This window comes from Motacilla alba, chromosome 1A (genome assembly GCF_015832195.1).
Source record: "Motacilla alba alba isolate MOTALB_02 chromosome 1A, Motacilla_alba_V1.0_pri, whole genome shotgun sequence".
Taxonomy (NCBI): domain Eukaryota; kingdom Metazoa; phylum Chordata; class Aves; order Passeriformes; family Motacillidae; genus Motacilla; species Motacilla alba.
Genome location: NC_052031.1, coordinates 32,589,097 through 32,608,866, shown reverse-complemented (window position 1 = coordinate 32,608,866; position 19,770 = coordinate 32,589,097). Strand labels below are relative to the sequence as shown.

The window sequence follows — 19,770 nt, the reverse complement described above, 5'->3', positions numbered from 1 at the left end:
CATCTGATCAAAATAAACCAGGCATATGAATTCCCCTTCTTTGTTCTGTGACTAATATTTCCACTGCTACCTTAGTATTACACAGTAGAACAAGGCTGCTAGAGCACTGTTTTGGTATTTTACTTCACTGCAGTCCATCTGAAGCCCAGCCTGTTCCAATGACAACTGGGACATACAGAAGTGTTGTATGGAATAAATTCAGTACCATTTGGATACATTTATTTACTCACTTAAGAGACTTGACAAATCTGGAAAAGAGGTAAGCTGTTCGACTCCGTACTTTGGGACTTGTATGACGAAGACCACGGTGATCTAAAAATGCCATCTGCAATCAATAAAGCATCTCAGTCTTAGAGTGTCTAAACAAAGCAAGGGGGAAAAATCTAATCATCCAACAAGTTAAGAAACCCAGCTTCCTTAGGAACCTTCAGAGAATAGGAAAATGTCTTAAGTCTAAAGAACTTAACTAGTCTCACCTAGTTAAAAATGTAAATGAGACGAAACTTACTAGTACAGTTGGAATGTGCTGAGGTTCAACAGCAAAGAATTTTTCATATCTAACCACTGTTTCAAAAAATTCCAGGGTCACTGATGTGTGTTGATAGGCACTAACACCAGAAGTCACCAGCTACAAATAAAAGCATTAGCAAGTTAGTATTTTAGCTGTTTATAAAACCTAAGTGCAGCATAAGTGACATGCTGGTCATTACGACGAGCCATTTGAACTGAAACATTCTAGGCTTTAGTGGCACTTTTTAAAAGCTCTCAAGACATGCTTACCGTTCTCATCATGTCTTGTAAAGCTGTAGCTTTAGTAACATCACCAGAGAAATGAGCACCATGAGATACAGGAAGAGCCTCAGCCAACATATACAGCAGCCTTATTGCCACTTCTACTTCCATAAATCGTGTAGTCTGCCAGTTCCTAGAGAAAGAATATGAAGATCATGTTAGTCTTTAGTACCTTATGAAATAATCATGATTATACCATGTTAATATTTTCTTTTGTGCCTTCTTCAGATGCACAGCATAAAAAGAACATATTTAAACTAAGGAAAACAGGAAGAAAACAGATTTAAACTAAGGAAAATTAAGGAAGGCCCAGGCAGGTATTCAGGATGCTTCTGAGAGACTTTATGCTCTAAAATGCCACTTCATCAGATCACCACCAAATTTCTTTTGCCAGTTTCAGCTTGAAAGCTACAGATTTCTATTGTGCTTATTTACATACAAACCCACCTATTATGACATGAGGACAAGCCATTCAGCTTCACATAACAAGAAACTCAGTTAAGGTACAAGGTAGCCACAAAGAATACTGGATTTCTATTTGTATACACAAAACTACTCCTAGCCAGGGAACTAGTAATGTTTCTTTACTTGTGTGCAGTTTCCAAGATTAGATGCACTATATATATTTTTTTTTACAAAAATACTTCACTTAGGTTTTTTTTCCCCCAACCTTGTTTTTCTGATAAAGTGATACATAGTATTTACAACTCAAGGACACTTTTATGAGATGTGGCAAAGTGAACACCTCTCCAAACAGCTGGTGCGGTGTAGGTAAGAGACAAAGATCAAGAAATATCTCTAGGAAAGAAAAGCTGCCATTTAAGGTTACACAAAGAAAGCTTCTTCTTTCTAAGGAGCTTAGTAATAGATTATACGAAGCCGTATTTATCATGAAGTTGTAACAAGCTCATTCTGTCAACTGACTTCACCTTGCTGCATCACACATTTCGCTACAGACTGATGGCTTACTAAAGGAAAATAAAAAATAAAACCCAAAAAGGCTTCATACAAAACAGGTTATAAACCCCAACTTACTGAAGTGTAGTGTTAAAAACTCTGCGGACAGATGCCAACAGTAATTCTGGTGAAACCTGAGCAAGTCTGTCCAGCAACAGTTTCAATTGTTTTCTGTACTCCACAAACATTGCTTCATCTTCACCCTGCCAAAAAAAATTTCACATCAGTAAAGTCCTTATTTTCATGTTAAAATTCATCCACAACTATTTTAGACAAATACACCTAAAGCAAAAACATGTACATACAAAACCAGTATAGCACACTTAGAGGATTCAATAATGCTCATCCAGTGCTCTTGCAACATAACAGCAGGCTCCTTTTATGGCTGGATATACTATGTTGAGATCCACTGCATTCAGTCCAGAAACATACTAAAAAGGCTTTCCAAAATGAAAACCAGCCAAAAGAACAAGAAAGAAAATGCTCTTGGCAAAGTCTTATTGACTCAATTCTTAAAAACTGACTCACTCCTCAAAGACATTCTTTCTTAGCATCTAGATTAGTTTTAAAATTGGACTGACAGCATTTATGATGGACTGGATAAGGTTTAAGTTAACCCTTTAAAGACTATCGCTCTCTCAACAGCCTGGGATGAAGTAAGTCTGTCTTACATACTCATTCATTACTGTTGGCTGACAGAAATGTTAAGTATAGAAGGAAAATGAAATCAAAGACCTTACCCCACCCTTAGCTCATTTTTGCAGAGGTTTGACCATCTCCAGTAGCTCAAGCAGCACTTCTTTTGAGAGTTTCATTACACAATATTTCTCATGTATTTTTGAAAGACAGAAGTGACATGCAGAAACACGCAAATTTGCACTGAACCTCAACAGCTATGTTTAGTTATCAGCACAGCTGTATTTGCCTTGGAATAGCTCTGTACAAACACAGCCACAAATATTGTAAACTCAGTTGGCTTGGATATACCTTTACTATGTTGTTTTGTCCCATGCAGACATGCCTAGAAGCTTTCCATATCAGAAAAAACCTCAGCCTGCAGACCCTTGCTTCCTATCTTTATATCTTTAGTCCATGAAAAATACATATTTTAAGTGTGAGCAAGTTTTACTACATATAATTAAGTTGCATGTGTCTGTTTATTCCTATAACACAATACCTCATTTTCAAAATTATATTCTTCATCATATGTCAACTTCTTCATAACAGCCAACATGATTGCCTAGGATAAAAACAGAAAAATCAGCATAGAAGCAGACAAGTTATAAGAAACAACCATGAAAAATACTACAGTAAAGAAAACATTGAAATCAGTGTTATGTGTTTACAAATATTCTTAATCCCTTTTAAAGAATTATTTTCAGAGGTTTAGCAGAAGTTAACAGTCCAAATCAAGACAGATGGATTATACCCAAACAATACACAGATGCTATTCCAGACAGACAGCATAGACATTTTGGAGCTCTCAGTCTGTGATAGTACTATCTAGCTTTACTTCCTGCTTGTAATTTGTGCTGTTCAATTCATATGGAAAACAATCAAGATGACTGAACTAGGCAGAGGAAACTAAACAGGTTGTCCAAGATACTATTTTAAAGGGGTAAGTCAACTTAGCTATAACATCAACTTCTCTAATAGTTCATAGTAATTGGTGTGTGTAACATCCATCTCTATTCAATAATTGTTTTATCACCTTTAATACTGCTGTTTCAACATTGCTTCAAGAAACAGTGCACTATACTGTAGTACCTGTAACTACTATCCATTGCACGTGGTAAATACCTCTAAGTTGAGTCTTTTAGTCTAATCATTATCATCACCATCAATAAAATAAATAATTTATAGATTTGGTTTGCCATCCTTACTCCTGCAACACAAAGTTGCAATAAGCTTCAATTACACCTACACAATCCTTTATACATAAACTATTGACTAAGTCTGGCAGAAAGACTGGATCCAACTGCACCTAGACTCCTCTCTGAGAAGTGTAGAAAGCAAGGGGGCCCCTTCTGCACCTTGTCACTCAATGGGAGGGTCTCTCTACATTTTGTCCATAACTTGCTGCAGCAAGCTGTCAGACCAATTAGAGCAATGAAGTGCAATATAACCTTATTAAGGACTGTTGATACATCCTAAAGCAGCTATAAAGGCTTGACCATAGCTCTACTTAAGTCTGAATGAAACAAAATGAAACAGAAAACCTTTTGACAAACAAACCATGATTACTATTTTTCATTTTAGCTGCAAAACCTGAAATTCGTCAACACCAAAATGGACCAATGGATTAAACCTTAATTACTTAAGGTTACTGAGGTGAAATTCTTGGTCATCTTGCAGAAATAGATACTTTGACATCAAGTGTCACCATGACCTGTGAGAAGTGTCTGCTTCTCTGTAAGAAGTGATATTTAAAAACTAAAATAATTGCAAAACATTAATGCAATACACTTGTAGCCAAAAATGTTTACAAAGACCCGTCAGACTAAGAACTAAAAATGTGATCTTGCTGATGAGAAAAAACTTTGGAACTTCAGAGGCACAAGAAATAAGCCCCCTTCTTTTCCTGTTCAAATTATGAACAAGTTCAAAGTGTATACTTTAAAATGCAAAACTTTAAAGGAATTCTGCTAAGCACAAAATTTAAAGCTTAAGGCAAACAACAATAAGATTTAGGCTATTTCCCTTTACTTTCTTATTATGAGGTGGATTAAAGAAAAAAATTTGTTATGATTGTTCCTCCGTTTAACAAAAATCCTCAAGAAGAGCTCAGTAAAATTAAGAAATATTTGCAAAAGAAAGTCTCCAGTATGAAAGCAACTTAAACCAACATATTTCAGGGCAGTAGCATATTCCAGCTTTTGGTGTCTTAAGTATACTGCAGTAGTAACATTATTTGATCTAGCTGTAACAACAAAAGACAGCCACAAAATTAAAAAGATTCAGTGTTCTTTTTGTGTTACCTAATCCAAATTAAACAGACATTAGACAAAAGGAAATCAAGATACTCTACACCACAGTTATCCAAATTCAACTTGTCATGTTAGAACAGGTACAGAATTCAGTTTTCTTTGTAAAGGAAAAGGAATCAAACCTGTTAGCTGTATGAACTTAAGAAATAACTGCACCAATCTAACCAGTTCAACATCCAAATCAGTACCTCTACATTGGTGCAGACTGGACTGAAAAATCCATATAAGTTTACTACTTCCAAAACTGGACATGAACTTCATGTTTTAGATATAAACTTAAGATTATCTACTTGAGCTTAATGTATATTTGACGTAATGTTTAACATATAACTTCTTATAATTACAATTGTTACTTCTTTCTCAAGTTCAACTTATATTATTAAGAGTTATATTTATGACAATCCTTCCTAGACTTCTTGCAATCCTTTGGAATTAGGGCAGGTTTTAATAAAAATAAAAACTTCAAGAAACGACTCTTCCCCGTTGATTCAAGAATATTCTTTGAACAGTATAGCCTGCAGAGGAACTTGTCAAGCATATGCTTAAGGGTTGTTTGGGAAGACCAGCTCTAAAATATCTTTCATCTTAATACACAATTCAATATAGACTTACTATTTAAAGAAACAACTGTAGTTACTTAGCAAAAGATGGAACACACTGTCCTTGCTTTTAATTACTGTCACATACACACTGAGACATAAAAATGATATATTATCAGTTTCAGCAAAATGAAATATTCTGACCTAGTGTGTCCTTGAAGTATAGAATCTGTAGTAAAAAATACCTACCTCTACATTAGCTTTTTGTTGGTCTGAGAGCGCAGAAAGCTGGAAAATAAAATTCAAGTGTTATTTTTTTGTATTCTTACCCCATATTACTGTCTAAGAGAAAGACTTGCTTTTTTAACAGCCATATGATCTACCTTTCCACTTAACACAAGATTTAACTCAACTCCTTTAGATCTCTAAACAACACTACAGAAATAGCATGACTACAGGCATTAAAGAAACTGAATGCTAATTCGTAAAAAAAAATATTTTTCAAGTCACTTTGCATAAAGTATGAGACATTCACACAAAAATCAAATTAAATCATGTCAGAATTGGTGTTAAATTGAAGCGAGATGTATTTACTTGTTTCAGGATGTGAAGGTAGTCGTAACAAAAGCCAATGATGTTAGAAGAGATGTCATCATCTTCATGAATTAGAAGTTGCAACATCAGGGCCACTTTTGCTTCAATAGCTTGTAGCGTGTCTTGAGCACTCTTCATATCACCATTTTTTATCAGTTTAGTCCAACTAGCTATTAATGCTTGCCCCATCCCATTGACCAGCTTAGAAAATCTGGCCAGAAAATCCACATCATCTTCCTGCAAGAAAAGACACCTGATTGAAAATACTAACAGAGCTTATGTTTAAATAATACAAGACTACAGACTGTACTACTCATGCCTACTATGTAGAATTAAACCAACACTTGTCTCCTAGCTGAAAACCACCAGTTGCCTACAGTTGGTTCTTTTTCCCCTGGGAATGGAGAGAGAAAAAAAGTTAAAGCAATGCCAGATTTGTCTGTCCTCCATTACACAACAGTAGCTTGCTTCATCTCTTCAGATTTGTTTGTTTCTCTCTTCACAGCAATAAGGTTCAAAATAAAAGCAGCAGCACATGCCTACCATAAATTCTAGGCTGTATAAGAGGAAAATCTTTCTATGGAAAAACTTCAAAGAATTACCAGCTGCAGCTCAATTCAGAAATACTGATAACAAGTACCTTTCAGTACTGCCTGTTAGAGTGAGTTAATATTATATATTTCTGGCTTGCCTTGCAGAAATACATTGATCAGAATTGAGAAATACCCCTAAAGCAGCCACCTCAAAAAGACATTTTGGTCTCTGCCATAAATATACAAAAGTGAAAGAATAACAAGTCTACCTAAGAAAGACTGAGGCAAGATTTAGATTAGTAGGAATACAAATTTGACAAAGGTTTCAAAAGTAAGAGGGGTAAAAGCCTTGCAATCTAAGAACTACAGTTCATGAGGACTGGTTGCTCTTTCTTCACAGCAGGTAGTGAACAGCTGTTCCTTAAACAAGGCAACTGCCAGAAAATGTGTGTTTAGTTTGTAGGTATACTTTTCCAGCTTACAGATAAGCATTTCAAGCCTCCTGTTTGATAGTGCACACGTGCAAAACAGCATACGTGTCTTTAAGAAAGCTCTTTGCCCTACTTAATTATGCACAGAATTCTTTAGGGTGAGACATTAGATCAGCTATATTGCCTACAATACCTATTACAGAATCATTCAGGAGGGGAGGTTCAAGACAAGGAAACACAGAAGCCAAATTAACAGAAAGCACAACATGCTTTAGGAGAGGAAGAGGGGAGTTACATAATACCTTGCTTCTAGAATGAAACCCTGTGTGTTCAAATTAATAATGAACATTAATAACAAGCTCTTAAATTTAAGTATGAGAAAACTGTAAGAAGCCATCAGTTTTGATACAGAAGCACAAGTACTCCCTCTAACTAATGGACTGTTTTGTAATTTTCTGTGCATCAACTTATTTAAGAACTGTCATAAACCTATGACTCATTCCTACTGTTAAAAATCAATACACAAACCTGATCAATACTGAAGAGGCCAGCAGACTGCAATACTTGACATAAAGACTCAACCAGTTTTGTTTTATCAATTGGGTCCATTCCCTTATTTACAATTTCAAACAAACAATCACAGGCTTCTTCCCGGAGAACTTCCACAGACATGTGACCTAGCAGCATATTTATAAACCTTCAGAGAAAAAAACAGTTCAGCTTTATATAAACAAAGTAACATTGTATAGAAGCTTTATATTATTTTTGTGAATATTTACAATGATCTCTTTTTACAATTCTTTTTCTATTGTACTGACAAAACTCAACATTTTATGCATTTTAAAGAGAACACAGCAAACTGAGTAGTGTTTAGTTTGGCCATTTTATCAGCTTGGCTTGCAAAAACAATCACTCTCCTAAAATTCCCAAAACTCCAAAGACAGAATTAAAAGTCATCTTTGAAGGACTTCTATATATTTCATTCTATACAGTCAGCACTTTGCCAAGGTGATTTTTGCAAACCCTTTCCATCAAAACCTTCTTACCTTTCATTGGCTATCAGGCTCAAATCTATCCAGGATACATAAGCTCCAACTACTTCAAGGCACTGGCATGTCAACTCTGAGTTATTATATTGATAATTTTGTAAGATTTGGTACCACGACTCCACCAAACTTGGAATGCACTGTTCCCTCATAGTATCTTTTAATAAGGTGTTCCTACGAGCCTCCTGTCAATACAAAAAAAGGATAAAATCAGTCTTGTCACAGATTAGCATCTTGTCAAATTAGCAGCATTTTTGTATCCAGCTGCCAGACATCATGTGTCATAGCAAGATAAATCAGAAACCCAAAGAGAACATTTTTCCTTTCCAACAAAAAAACCAAAATAGCCTAAGTTTTCCCTTTTATTATCCACAGTGCCCGAACATTGAAAGAAAAGGCAGAAAAGAAGAGCAGTTCTCTAACTCATTAAATGGACTTTTTAAAGGGGTTAGGGCCCCTTAAAATATTAACATTTTAAAATGAGTCAGTCTAGCATTACCCTGGCAAACTCAGTTGATTAATTTTTGTTTGCAAGCTTTCAAGCAAAAAAATATTAGCTGCAAAGTATGAAATAATAAAAAGCATTAAACAACAAAGCTAAACATCATATTTTGAATTTAAACCACCTAATGTGTCTAAGGCAGAGCTGCCACAAGAAAAAAGCATATCTAAAAACCTTCTGCTCTAATTAAAGTAAGAGAATTTAAAATTTTAAAACAAGCGTTAATGCAAAATAATAACTTGCCTCTGATGTATGAACAACATCCCGGTCCACCAGCTCAGCATCGACAGCCATCAGGATTCTGAGGTACATATCCACACCTCGTGGATTAAGGTCAACTACTGACAGAATGTCAAAAAAAAACTTGGGCCATTTTGTGAGATATTCAGTAACAAAAAGCAATGCAAAGACTTGTGCTGCTTTGTTGCGAATAAAAGTCTTCTCAGGCTGGGGATTCAGCATCTGGTAGAAACAAGACATTTCATCCGTATATTCTCAATAAATTAGAGAAGAATCTTACAGGTTTGTTGATCTCTCTGTAGCAGTTAATGTACTACCTCTCTTCCTGGCTGAGACCAACAAATAAAACCTTACATTTCCAAGGAATTGGAAGAAAAAATGGCTAAAGTGTACTGCAATAGGGGAAATGTTTTCTATGCGTTATACAGTCCTGAGTCTTTCATTCAGTACCAAGACTTGAAGTGTCTTCCATAAATGCCTCCCATGAAAAACCACGAAAACTACTCAAAGACTAAAAGGTCATTTGTCAGTTTGGTGAAAGCTACAGTCCTCCTGTAGCTAGCTTGTGCCTGTATTAGATGTTAGTGCAACAAATATATAGTAAATAGTAAGGGAAGTTCCTAAATCTAAGGGGGAAAAAAAAATCCACCACTACCAATCTCCTCTCCTTTTCCTTTTAGAAACTCCTAAACAGAACAGTTTGCCACAAAGAGAAGAGCAATTTACTCCACTTCACAATGATCTGTTCTTTTTAAAGCTGTATTACACTCCATTTCCTATTGTAAAGTTTTCTACACGGCAACTATGTTTATCTTTAGTGCAGAAGTGGAATGACAGCTATATAATGGCAGGTATGGGCAAACCAGTGGATACTTCTGCTGACTGCAAACTCCTGGGTGGGGCTGATACTACAAGTTTGGCTACAGTAACTAATCCACAAGAAAGAACTGTTCATACTCTGCCATGGTACTAACATGGTTTATCACAGAGAAGTGATAAACATCTGTCAGCACTCCAAGTAGACAGGAGGGCCTTAGAAAAATAATTAGCAGGCCTGCTCCTCCTCCAGACACTCAGGAACATCAAGAATCTGTACTATGCCTCTCTAAAGGGGAACTTTTAATACACCGTATTTCACACATAATTGATTAAACCACAGTCATTATCTGATGCAAGAGTTATATATTTAATACTAAGTTCAGGCATGGACTTCTTTACAACACTTGATTAAAAAAAAATTCTCACAAATCTTTAACAATCAGATACCAAATATCTTCAGGAAGCCATCTTTAAACCCAAACAACAGATTAAACATTTAGTCCACACTCAATGTCCTGTGTTAGTCTAGAAGCCTAACATGTAAGACTGCAGTGAAGAACATACATACCTGTGCTTGCAGCCATGTTATGAGCGTTTCCCTAATTAGCTGCTGCTGGACTTCAGAAAGTTCAGAGTATCTGAAACAAAAAAATACTGAGGTCAAAATACAAATGTGCTTCATAGCAAACACCAACACTCAGCAAAGCAAAAACTCTTTTATATGGTATGTAATGCTCCATATTAATGAATGAAAAATGAAATAAATGAAAAATTAATAAATGAATATAAATAAATAGAAATTAACTTTTCATAAATGAAAAGTTTCTAGGACAGCAATTTACAATGCTATTTGCATGTTAAAAATCTGACTCAAAGGCAAAGAGATTAAAAAACATTTTACCCATAGTAATGGACCACATTTTGAGGCATTACTGTCTCCTATATTGGCGTAGAAGCTTGAAATTGTGCAGGAAGGCTGCAATATCAGGGACAGGACTTATGACCCTGATAAAAATAAACATTTCACCATAGGCCAAGGGGAGAAGGAAGAAACATCTGTATATGCCTGAACTTGTTCACTACACATTGAAGACTATCACTATTGAGTACAAGAGGTCCTTCACTGATCTGACCTACACTACATTTACTATCAGACTCATGTGAAAAAACCCAAGGAAGTCATTCTGCTTTACGTTGTACATATAGTCCAGGCAACCTGTGACATTATATCCAGCCCACCTCAAATACTAGCCATACCTCTGCTAGGACAGTAAAGCTGTGAATACTCTACTGCAAAGAGAGTTAGCTATAGGCTTGTAGAGTCCTTAACAGAAATGACTGCTCAATGGGACTCCAGTGTTCCTGTCACAGCCAACTATTCATTAAAGAGAAGGAAAGAACACCCCACTGAGAATGTTTAAAGAAAATAAGCACCAGGAAACAAGAGAAAACATACTGCAGGAGGCAAATCAAAGGAACGAAATGAGCAGAGAAAAGTAGACAGTGAGGTAAAATTGGGTAAATAAAGTGTTTAACATTTGCACTCATTTCAAACTGTAAAAATCGTCACAAAATACATCTTACTCCTATCTAATACTGTTCAGTGTATTACAAGCAGTCACAATGATATTCAAAGATTCCATGATGCTCAATTCCAGACCAAGGGAGCCCAAAGTGAGAAAAAAATATAGTTCTGTGCAATGACATTCATATTATTAAAAAGAATTTTTCCCTAGAATTATGGTTCTATGAAACCATCACTCAGTGAAAAGACTACTTTCTCAACATCTCTGCCATGGTTATTGAATGAATAGGGCTCTGTCTGAAGTCCAGGACTCAGTACAGAGCACAGCTGCAAAAATCAGTGAGAGTACAGAGTGAGGCCTGAATCTCCAGATAGGAACAGCTAGTTTCAAGCAGCCCTTGCTAACTGGGTCTGCGTTAGGCCATAGATGTGCTAGACCAGCTGAGAGCAGAGCATGCTGTTCAAAACCTCTCCAAGGAAAAGGTAAAGAAATACAAGACAGCTCTCTGCACCAGACTACAGACACCTCATCAACCACAACTCGGGAGCAGATACTATTTTATCTGCAAGCAGAATAAAAAGGGAAAATTAAATGGATGTATATGGATGGTGCCAAGTAAAATTACTCACTTGAACTTAACTTGATGTTCCAGAACTTGAAAGCAGAAGAACTTTATGTGATCATCACTAGAAAAGAAAATTCTGTTACTGGAAGCAATACAATACACATTTCTGTGAATAAAAAAGAATCCTCAAATACTACAATCAGATTGCCCTTTTGGCACCAGAAAAAAACCAAACCTGCTGCTACTGTTACTTCAAAGCCAAAATGACAAATAGTAGAGCAGCCAGTCTGGTAGAAATGAGCAACTGTTAAACTAATATTTATGTTTGATACTAGTCTTTTTTCTCTATAGCCACCTGTTTGTTATGGTTTGATTTCAGTATTGAACAAACAAAACTATAATACCTATAGTATCCTGCCCTTACAAAAATCTGTCAGGCTTCAATAGTACGTTTGAGGCCCACTACCACTCTAAGTGCAGGCTGTACTCTGCATCTTAAAAATCAAAGGTAAAGACAAACTGAGGTGTAGATTAAGCACAGACATTCCATATACTCTGTTATCCACACTGCTTTTTTCCTCTTATTATCTAAAACTTGCAACAACCATAATGTATATTTTAAAGATTATAATTTCTAATCTTACGTGGTTTTAGTTACTGCACATTCTGACAGAGTCAGTAATTCTGATAAATCATTTATAATAAAGCATTCACTATAAACGACTGGTATTTTTCAGGAGATATGCACCCCTAAATTTCCTTCCAAATTGAATTATTCCATAAAACAGTGACAACCTAGTATTTTTGATGTAAATACACAACTATGTGCAGAAATAGTGATGATTACACACTCCTGGCATCTTGAAAAATGGGAGGGCCAACTCCATAGAACTGGGGCAAGGAACTACTTATGAGATTACTGCATAGGAAATCTACAGTCTCACAGGGGGCAATTCTCAGCAGTTCTTTTCCCCAGAATTTCAAAACTCAGCAGTCTTTAGGCTCCTAAATTAATATGGAGTTTAATTTATACATTGCTCTTCCTTGAAAGGCATTATACAGAGGCCACAGATCAACTATGATACTAAAAGTAGTACAAAGACCACATTAACTTTCTACAATTTAGTTTGCCTATTATGCTGCACAGCTGAATTAGACCCACACATACTACAATAAGAATTAATTAGTTACATTACCTGTATATACTCTGAGCTAATGCTTCTGCACAGACTTGCCAAGCATCCTGAGATATCTTGAGCTGCTCAAAGTAGGCTAGTGCCTGCAAAAATCAAGATAAGTTTCACTTTAAAAAAATCAAAGCACATAGCAATACATCTCATTCACACTTTCCGTCATATTTAAACAGCTCTTCTTCAAAACACCAACACTATTTGGATACATTCCAGTGGCTCCCTAATCACCTTAACACTGAGCAGGCTTTTTTCCAAATGGTAATATCATAGGTACCCATTTCCACTTCATATGCAAGATAAAGATTTTTATTACTTGAATATGGAAGTCATAGAATCAGAAGTGTTGAGGTTAGATGGAACCTCCAGAGACACAGACTAGAGCAGTTTGCTCAGGGCCTTTCCATTTAGGAGGAAGTTCACATCCAAGCTACAATTCCTTCCACACATTCTAAAGAAGTGGTAATTTAGATTTTTCACTGAAAACAATTCACTATTTTGTTGCGCCACTTTGCTTGCATTCAACACTCCATGTTCAAAAAACATTCAAACACTAACCACCTGGACAACTGTCAGTATATGACTCTTCTACAGAAATCAAGAAAACCTCTACTAAATTTTAAATAATCACGTTACTTATCAGGACTCCTAAACAGCTTTTGACAACAGATAAAGTTTGACTTAATTGCTTTAAGGCTCAGTGTGGCCTGTAATACAGAACAGTAAAGCAAGTTTTGAAGCAGAAATTAGATTAACAACATCATTTCAATTCTATGAATGCATGTATTTAAAAGGGCAAGTTTGGCTGTTGGATATTTTTAGGGGCTGCTTTTTGCATTAATTCACAAAGGTTTCCATTTATCAAAGTCATCTCCCAAAGTAATTATTCAGAACTAAGTCCTAAAATAAGAATTCACTTCCTCTAGTTAGTACTAGTGATTTTCTTATACTTAATGTATTATTTTACTAGAAATGGTTTGATACTTCCCTTATGTTACATCTCACATGACTGTGAAAAAGGTAGGTCCCCTTCTGCTATGAAATATTTCAAAACTCAGCAGACCGCATAGTTAAAAGTCAAATCTAAAAGCTTCCAATCTTAGTGATATTTTATTGACAGATCACTAAAGATTAGCTATATCCATCCTTTTAAAAAGGACAAACACCCAGAAATCACATATTTAACAGGCTACTTAGCAAATCAAACAAAATCTGTAACTGTTTTAAACATTCCAGGATTTGTTTTACGAGCACAAAACCACGGTATTAACATCCTCATTCCTGGAAGATATTACTAGAAGTTATCTTGTAGACAGTTAAATCAACATGGTAATCAGTCAGCAGAGATAATGACTCAATAAATAGTTATACAAATAATAATGTCTTTTCATAGGATCATCTCTTACGCAGTAAATGTTACCCACATATCATGATTACTTTCTTAACCTACTTCACAATAACACAAGCTTCACCTACAATTAAACCCACACATTTCATTAAAAAGACACTAAACTTAGGTAATCCTTTAAGACTATAGTTAAAAACATCTAAGAATCAACAGGCTAATTTCAAGCAAATTGTTTTCTGTGGCTGATTTTCATTCTATGAGAATCTATGCATGGAGTTGAGCAACAAGTACAAAGAACTGAAAAAACTTAAACAGTCTGAGTCCAGAGAAATAAATTCTATGCATGTTAACTGCAATCGAACTGAAATGTATCAGAATTTATAATACATACCCCTCAGCTTACACGTTTGCAACATGACTTTGCTTTATACTTGCCACCACAAATCCTATGCATTTGGGTCACAAAACAAACTCAACAAACCCCCTCCCAGCCCATGAAAACATTAGATTTTTTGCACTGCAATACCATCTCCAGTTATTAGAGAGAAGAGGAAATTAATTACATACTCGTTGTCTGAAGTCTGCATCAGCATTTGGGTTGAGCCCTAAAAGGGCTTGTTCATCCATGTCTATTGCTATATTCGTTGTTTCCTGTTTCTAACTGCTTTGCCCACTGCTTCTAGAGGGCAAAATACGATCATCTGCAAATAGAGAAAGAGAAATTTTATTTGCTCAGCAGAACAAGAAAAATTAAAACCAGGACAGCAACAATGACACAAGGTGGCCCACAAACCTCAAAAAATGTACTCCAACTAAACATGAATGCTCCAGTACAAATACCAGAATTCTAAGTCCTTCAATCAACTTTTCACAGTACTGTATTTTGTACTGAATAAGGAAACTTTAAAGTCTCCATATATTTTAGTTCTCTTGAAAAGAGAACTTAGTTAACAAAACGATGGTATTATGTATAGTATTCAGATGAAAGGCTTAAATTCAAATTTCAAGCATGCAGAAGTTTCAGCAAGATACGATATAAGCACAAATCTACTCCTTAAATGAAAGGCCGCAGTTTTTTTCCCCACCACAAACCTAACTACCAAAAAAAAAAAAAAAAAAACCCCAAAAAAACCTCTATACTCAACTCCAATATAGATAAGATGCTTCATACACCCACTTATGAAGTATTCCCCGTGGTGGGGGCAAAGTCATTAGGAAGTCTTTCTTCTAAAGCAAGCACATACAAGTGTCTTAGAAATTAACCACAAAATACACCACACTAAGTTGTTAACAAATGTCTTCTGTTCCTACCAATGGGTGCTGATTCACTAGCAATGATTTTTACCAGGAAAATTCAGTGTAAAATTAACAAGTGAGCTAGACAAATGTTCTAAAGATGGCTTGCCATTATAGGCTGTTCTGCAATGCTCCAGGAAACACAGAGAATTTTCAAAAATTAAAACTTCTCTGTCAAATACTAGGATGCTGTTAAACATCAAGAGGGGACAAAAATCCATCTATCCTTCAGCTCCCTGCCCTGCCTCCCCCCCCATGGTAACATAGTTAATTAGGCCTGAAATCAGGCCTTCTTACGTAAGTATGTAGGAGGTAGGGGAAAGGAAGAGACAAGAGGAAGAGATGAAATACAAAGGAGCCGTGGTTTGAAGCTGCCTACATACCCATAGGTAGAACTTCTAATTTCTTAGTATTGTGTCTCGTGCATGCTCTGCTCTACTGTTCACCCTCCCCCACGGGAAGAAAGGTGGCACAGTGACAAGCAACAGCAAGCAGAACTGAAAAGGAGAGCCCAAAATTTACCGTGGTAACAGACTTTCATAGAAAAGTCAAGAATGCACTATGCTAAAGTCAAGACAGAATACACTATGCATAATGAAAAGCAATTTAATAAGTAAAATTGAGTTCATACAAAAAAATTTGCAGGTTCTGGCAGTACAGAAACCAGAAAGTCTGGAACAAAGTGATGACTCCTGGCAAACTAAGCCTCGCAGATTGCCTTAGTCACAGTGATCCCCCTCAGGGGCAGAATCTTTAGGGATTAAACTGCTGTGCTGAGTCTTCTCCCTCTGAGTCCCCAGCCCCTAATCTGTTTTCCCCATAATCAACATCCAGAATAGCCAGACTAAAAAAAGGCAAAATGCTGTAGGAAAAAATGAAATTTTTTTATTGCATCCTTTGATTAGGGTATGGTCCAGAGTTACACAACTATTTAATATAGAGAGGCTTTTTTTTTTTTTTTTTGCATATTTACCTGCTGGTATCAGTACATTTTTATCTTTTGAGCACATGATCTATACCTGGGTGACAAATTTTGCTAATAAAAATAACGTGACTCAAACATGTATTCCCTTCGCTTGTTATTGCTAACAGCAATGCCAATCTATTCTACTAATTTTCTAAATGCCTCATGAGTGTATTTAAAATTTCAACTTCTATCATACAGCCTTTTCTCAGTTTCATCTTGACTAGCCAACTCTAAAAGACAATGAATGCAATAAAATATTTGAATGAGCCTCTTGAGAAAACTAACAAAATGGCTTTTCTTGCCTCATGGTTTTACTTCAGCAGGTAGCTTTTCTGCCACGTATCTACTTAACCAGCCAGTTACACTTCAAAAGCAAAACTGAACAGTGATTTTACCAGTACTAATAATTCACAAAATCCACTGTAAGATGCACGTGGCTATAACATCAAATATGTCATTAAAGCGAGTTTTATTTATAAAAAACAATAGATAACATTAATAGTTAATATGCAGCTGTGCAGAAAGTATTGTCTTTCTTACTTAGAGATTATTTTTTGTTAACCAGTACACCATGTCAGGTGGCAAACTCATCTTACAGTAATTAGAAGGCTGCGGTTCCTTACCAGCAAAGTCATGCAGGTATGTCGCATTAAAATAATTTATTCCTGTTCCCCTACTAAATACTTAAAAGCACATTTGACAGTAAAGACTGTTTCCATAGTGTAAAGGAGGCAGAAAAAAAAAATTCAACCCACTTCAATTGGGCAAGACTACCCAATGAACAATACAGACGTGGCCAAAGTGTGCAACTTCGATCCAGATACACCCCAATAATGAAAGCATGCAAAGCATTTTAGCTACAGATGCTAGCCACGGGAACAATCAGCAATTATAAAAAGCTTCATGTTCAGCAGTCATTTTAAGTATTTACAAGATGCGGTAACACAGGGGGAGCCAGTGGTGTGCCTCATTTGAATTTCCTCAAGTTTTCTCTCTAATAAAACAAAGACATTAAAATTCATCTTTTACAGTCTTTTTTGCGGTTTTGCTTGCTGCGAACCTTGGGCATATTTATTTACAGCCTCTTCGGGCTCTAGTCCTTTGCACTGACCTACCTAACAGGCGGTTAAAGCCAGCAACTGTGTAACTACTGCTACTTCGACAACTTTTCAACTGGACTAGAAAAGTTTTTCGTTCTGGAAGTGACATGAGGTCTTCGTTTCAGGCACAATTTTACCGGCAGGAATTCCGGTAAGGAGCGAGGCCTCCTCGTCCCCTGCCCAGGCTCGGTGAGAGCCCGGTCTCCCGCGGCTGGGAAGAGCCAGCCGGGCTCCGCAGCGCAGCCGGCCCGGGCGCTCGGGCGTTCTCAGCCCCCCGCGTTCAGCTCCGCGGCACGGCCGTCGGCCTGCCTGCAAACCCCGGCAGCGCCGTGCCGGGCCGCGGGCAGCGACCCAGCCCCACCAGCGCAGCGGGGAACCGCCGCCCCGACCACGCCGCGACCAGCGAACATGGAAGTGCGGGGAGGTCCCTCCCTCCCTCCCCTCACGCTGCCGTCCTACGATTTCTTCCTTCCCCCACCAGAACCACAGCGGGTGGACAGCCACCGAGGCGGCAGCTCCCGCGAACAGAACCGCACCACGGACTACAGCGTGTATTAGCAGAAGAAAAACACAGATTTTTCGTGGCACCTGCAGGGGCCCGGCCGGCTTCAGCCCCCTCTGCTCCCCAGCAGCTGGGCCAGGCGGACACGGCGGTGCCTCTCCCCGCTTTCCCAGAGCCTCTCGGCTGCTGGGGAGGCGGCCCTGGGCTGAGGAAACCGGCCGGGGGACTCGCGGGAGCCCGCAGGCGCCGCCAGCTCAGCCCACACCGCCCCCTCCCCCCCGGGCTGAGTCACCCGCTCCGCGTGTCGCGTCCTGCCCGCGGCCCCCCGCCGGTACCTTCCCGGTCAGTGCTCCATCGCCGCCGGCTCCCACCCACCCCCACAGCTCCGCAGCCGCCACGAGCACAGGGAGCGGAGCGGGCCGGGCCGCGCCGCCTCGGCTGGCGGCAGGAGGAGGAGGAGAAGACTAAGCAGGACCGCCCCTCTCCGCCAAGCCGGGCGGCCGCGAGGCACGCCGGGATATGCCCCAGCCGCGGGGCAGCCTGGGAGTCGTAGTCCCACCCCCCAGCCTCAGTACCGCCGGCATCGCTGTAAAACCGACCGCACCGGAGGAATAAACTAGGGCTGTCCCGGCCCCCCGAACTGCCGCTAGTGTCTGGAAACCGCGCTGTGTCTGCGGTGCCGGGGCGGGGCTGGGCCGGGCCGCCGGTGCGAGGTCCGCAGTAGCGGCCGGAGCGACCTGCTTGGGGACGCGCACAGGGCAGGGCCCGGGCTGGCGTGGGCTTGTCCGTGAGGAGGAGTCCAGCTGCTATAGATAGGTAATGCGATAGTTGGCTTTCATAATTAAGAAATGAGCATTATGCGTACGTTAAGAGAAGTTTTATAGCTATATAGTTATGTTATTTTGGTACGTTCTCCCCAGAGTCCTCTTCCCTTTCCCCCCTGTATTGTTGTCACTAGTCAGGGCATTTAGGGGAGGGGAGGCTTGTTACTAGGAGGCGCGGCATGGCAACACCTGACCTCCAATCAAGGTGTAAGAAAGTGATCTCCACCCACAGACGGCAGAGAAGGAGTTGACTGTCAAGACTTTGGGGGAGGCCAAGGATATAAAATACAGAGTATCCATTTTGTAGCCGAGCACGTGGCTGTTTGGGCCGTACTCTGAGCGCTGTAATTTTTCTTTATTCATCCTCTTCTGGTATTTTGTTAAAGTTTAATAAACCTTTGAAATTTTAAAAGTGAGCGGCGTTTCTCACGCTGCTGTGTCTGCACATGTGGCACTGGGCTCCTGCGCACTGGGCTCCGCAATGCAGCGCCGTGGACGGGGATTCGGGTCGCCACACACCCGCGTGGCCGCTCGGCCGGACTGAAAATCGACCCAAACGCGAGCAACTGCGTTACAAACCCGTGCCCGCCGCGCTGCTGTTACAGTACCTTCGGAGACAAAGCCCACTCCTGTCCTGTGGCTGCGGCAGGGCAGCTCTTAAAAGGCGTGAGGCGCCCAAAGCTCGAGAGAAACTTGTTTGTTCTGCCAGCAGAGCCACTGCCCGCTCACAGTGCACGGGGGAACGAGCGCCCGGCGGGACCAGCCGCAGGACGCATCCCATGGAACTGAGAGCGTGGGGGCAACCTGACGGTAGCCAGTGACCTCGCTATCCCGGAGGACGACGAGTGAGAAAGGTTCCCCCGCCACCCCTACGCTCTCGGATACCGCCCCGAGGGGATTTCAGTGCCTCCGCCTGGAGTGTCCCTGCCACGTCCTCCACGCTAACCCCAGCAGGGCGGGCTGGAGAGGCAGTCACGCCCAGGCAGGTCTCCTATCGGGACCGCGCAGGCCC

The 19,770-nt window shown here is 39.2% G+C and overlaps 1 protein-coding gene across 4 annotated transcripts in view; it reads right to left on the bottom strand.

Annotated features, from left to right (window-relative positions):
• Positions 1-19,770, bottom strand: part of XPOT (exportin for tRNA) — a 27,835-nt gene extending 8,065 nt beyond the window's left edge. For 2 of the 4 annotated variants that reach the window (XM_038153978.1, XM_038153979.1), the window contains exons 1-15: positions 18,270-18,422; positions 14,637-14,770; positions 12,728-12,810; positions 11,596-11,652; positions 10,009-10,078; positions 8,625-8,843; positions 7,880-8,064; positions 7,362-7,530; positions 5,870-6,106; positions 5,525-5,563; positions 2,927-2,989; positions 1,828-1,952; positions 781-925; positions 509-628; positions 231-325 (exon numbers count right to left, since the gene is read on the bottom strand). In XM_038153978.1, the coding sequence (XP_038009906.1) occupies positions 231-325; positions 509-628; positions 781-925; positions 1,828-1,952; positions 2,927-2,989; positions 5,525-5,563; positions 5,870-6,106; positions 7,362-7,530; positions 7,880-8,064; positions 8,625-8,843; positions 10,009-10,078; positions 11,596-11,652; positions 12,728-12,810; positions 14,637-14,696 (1,667 nt within the window). In that variant the 5' untranslated portion in view covers positions 14,697-14,770; positions 18,270-18,422. Of the gene's footprint in view, positions 1-230; positions 326-508; positions 629-780; positions 926-1,827; positions 1,953-2,926; positions 2,990-5,524; positions 5,564-5,869; positions 6,107-7,361; positions 7,531-7,879; positions 8,065-8,624; positions 8,844-10,008; positions 10,079-11,595; positions 11,653-12,727; positions 12,811-14,636; positions 14,771-15,748; positions 15,865-18,269; positions 18,423-19,366 lie in introns of those variants that run through there. The other 2 variants (XM_038153976.1, XM_038153977.1) reach the window with 2 other exon arrangements.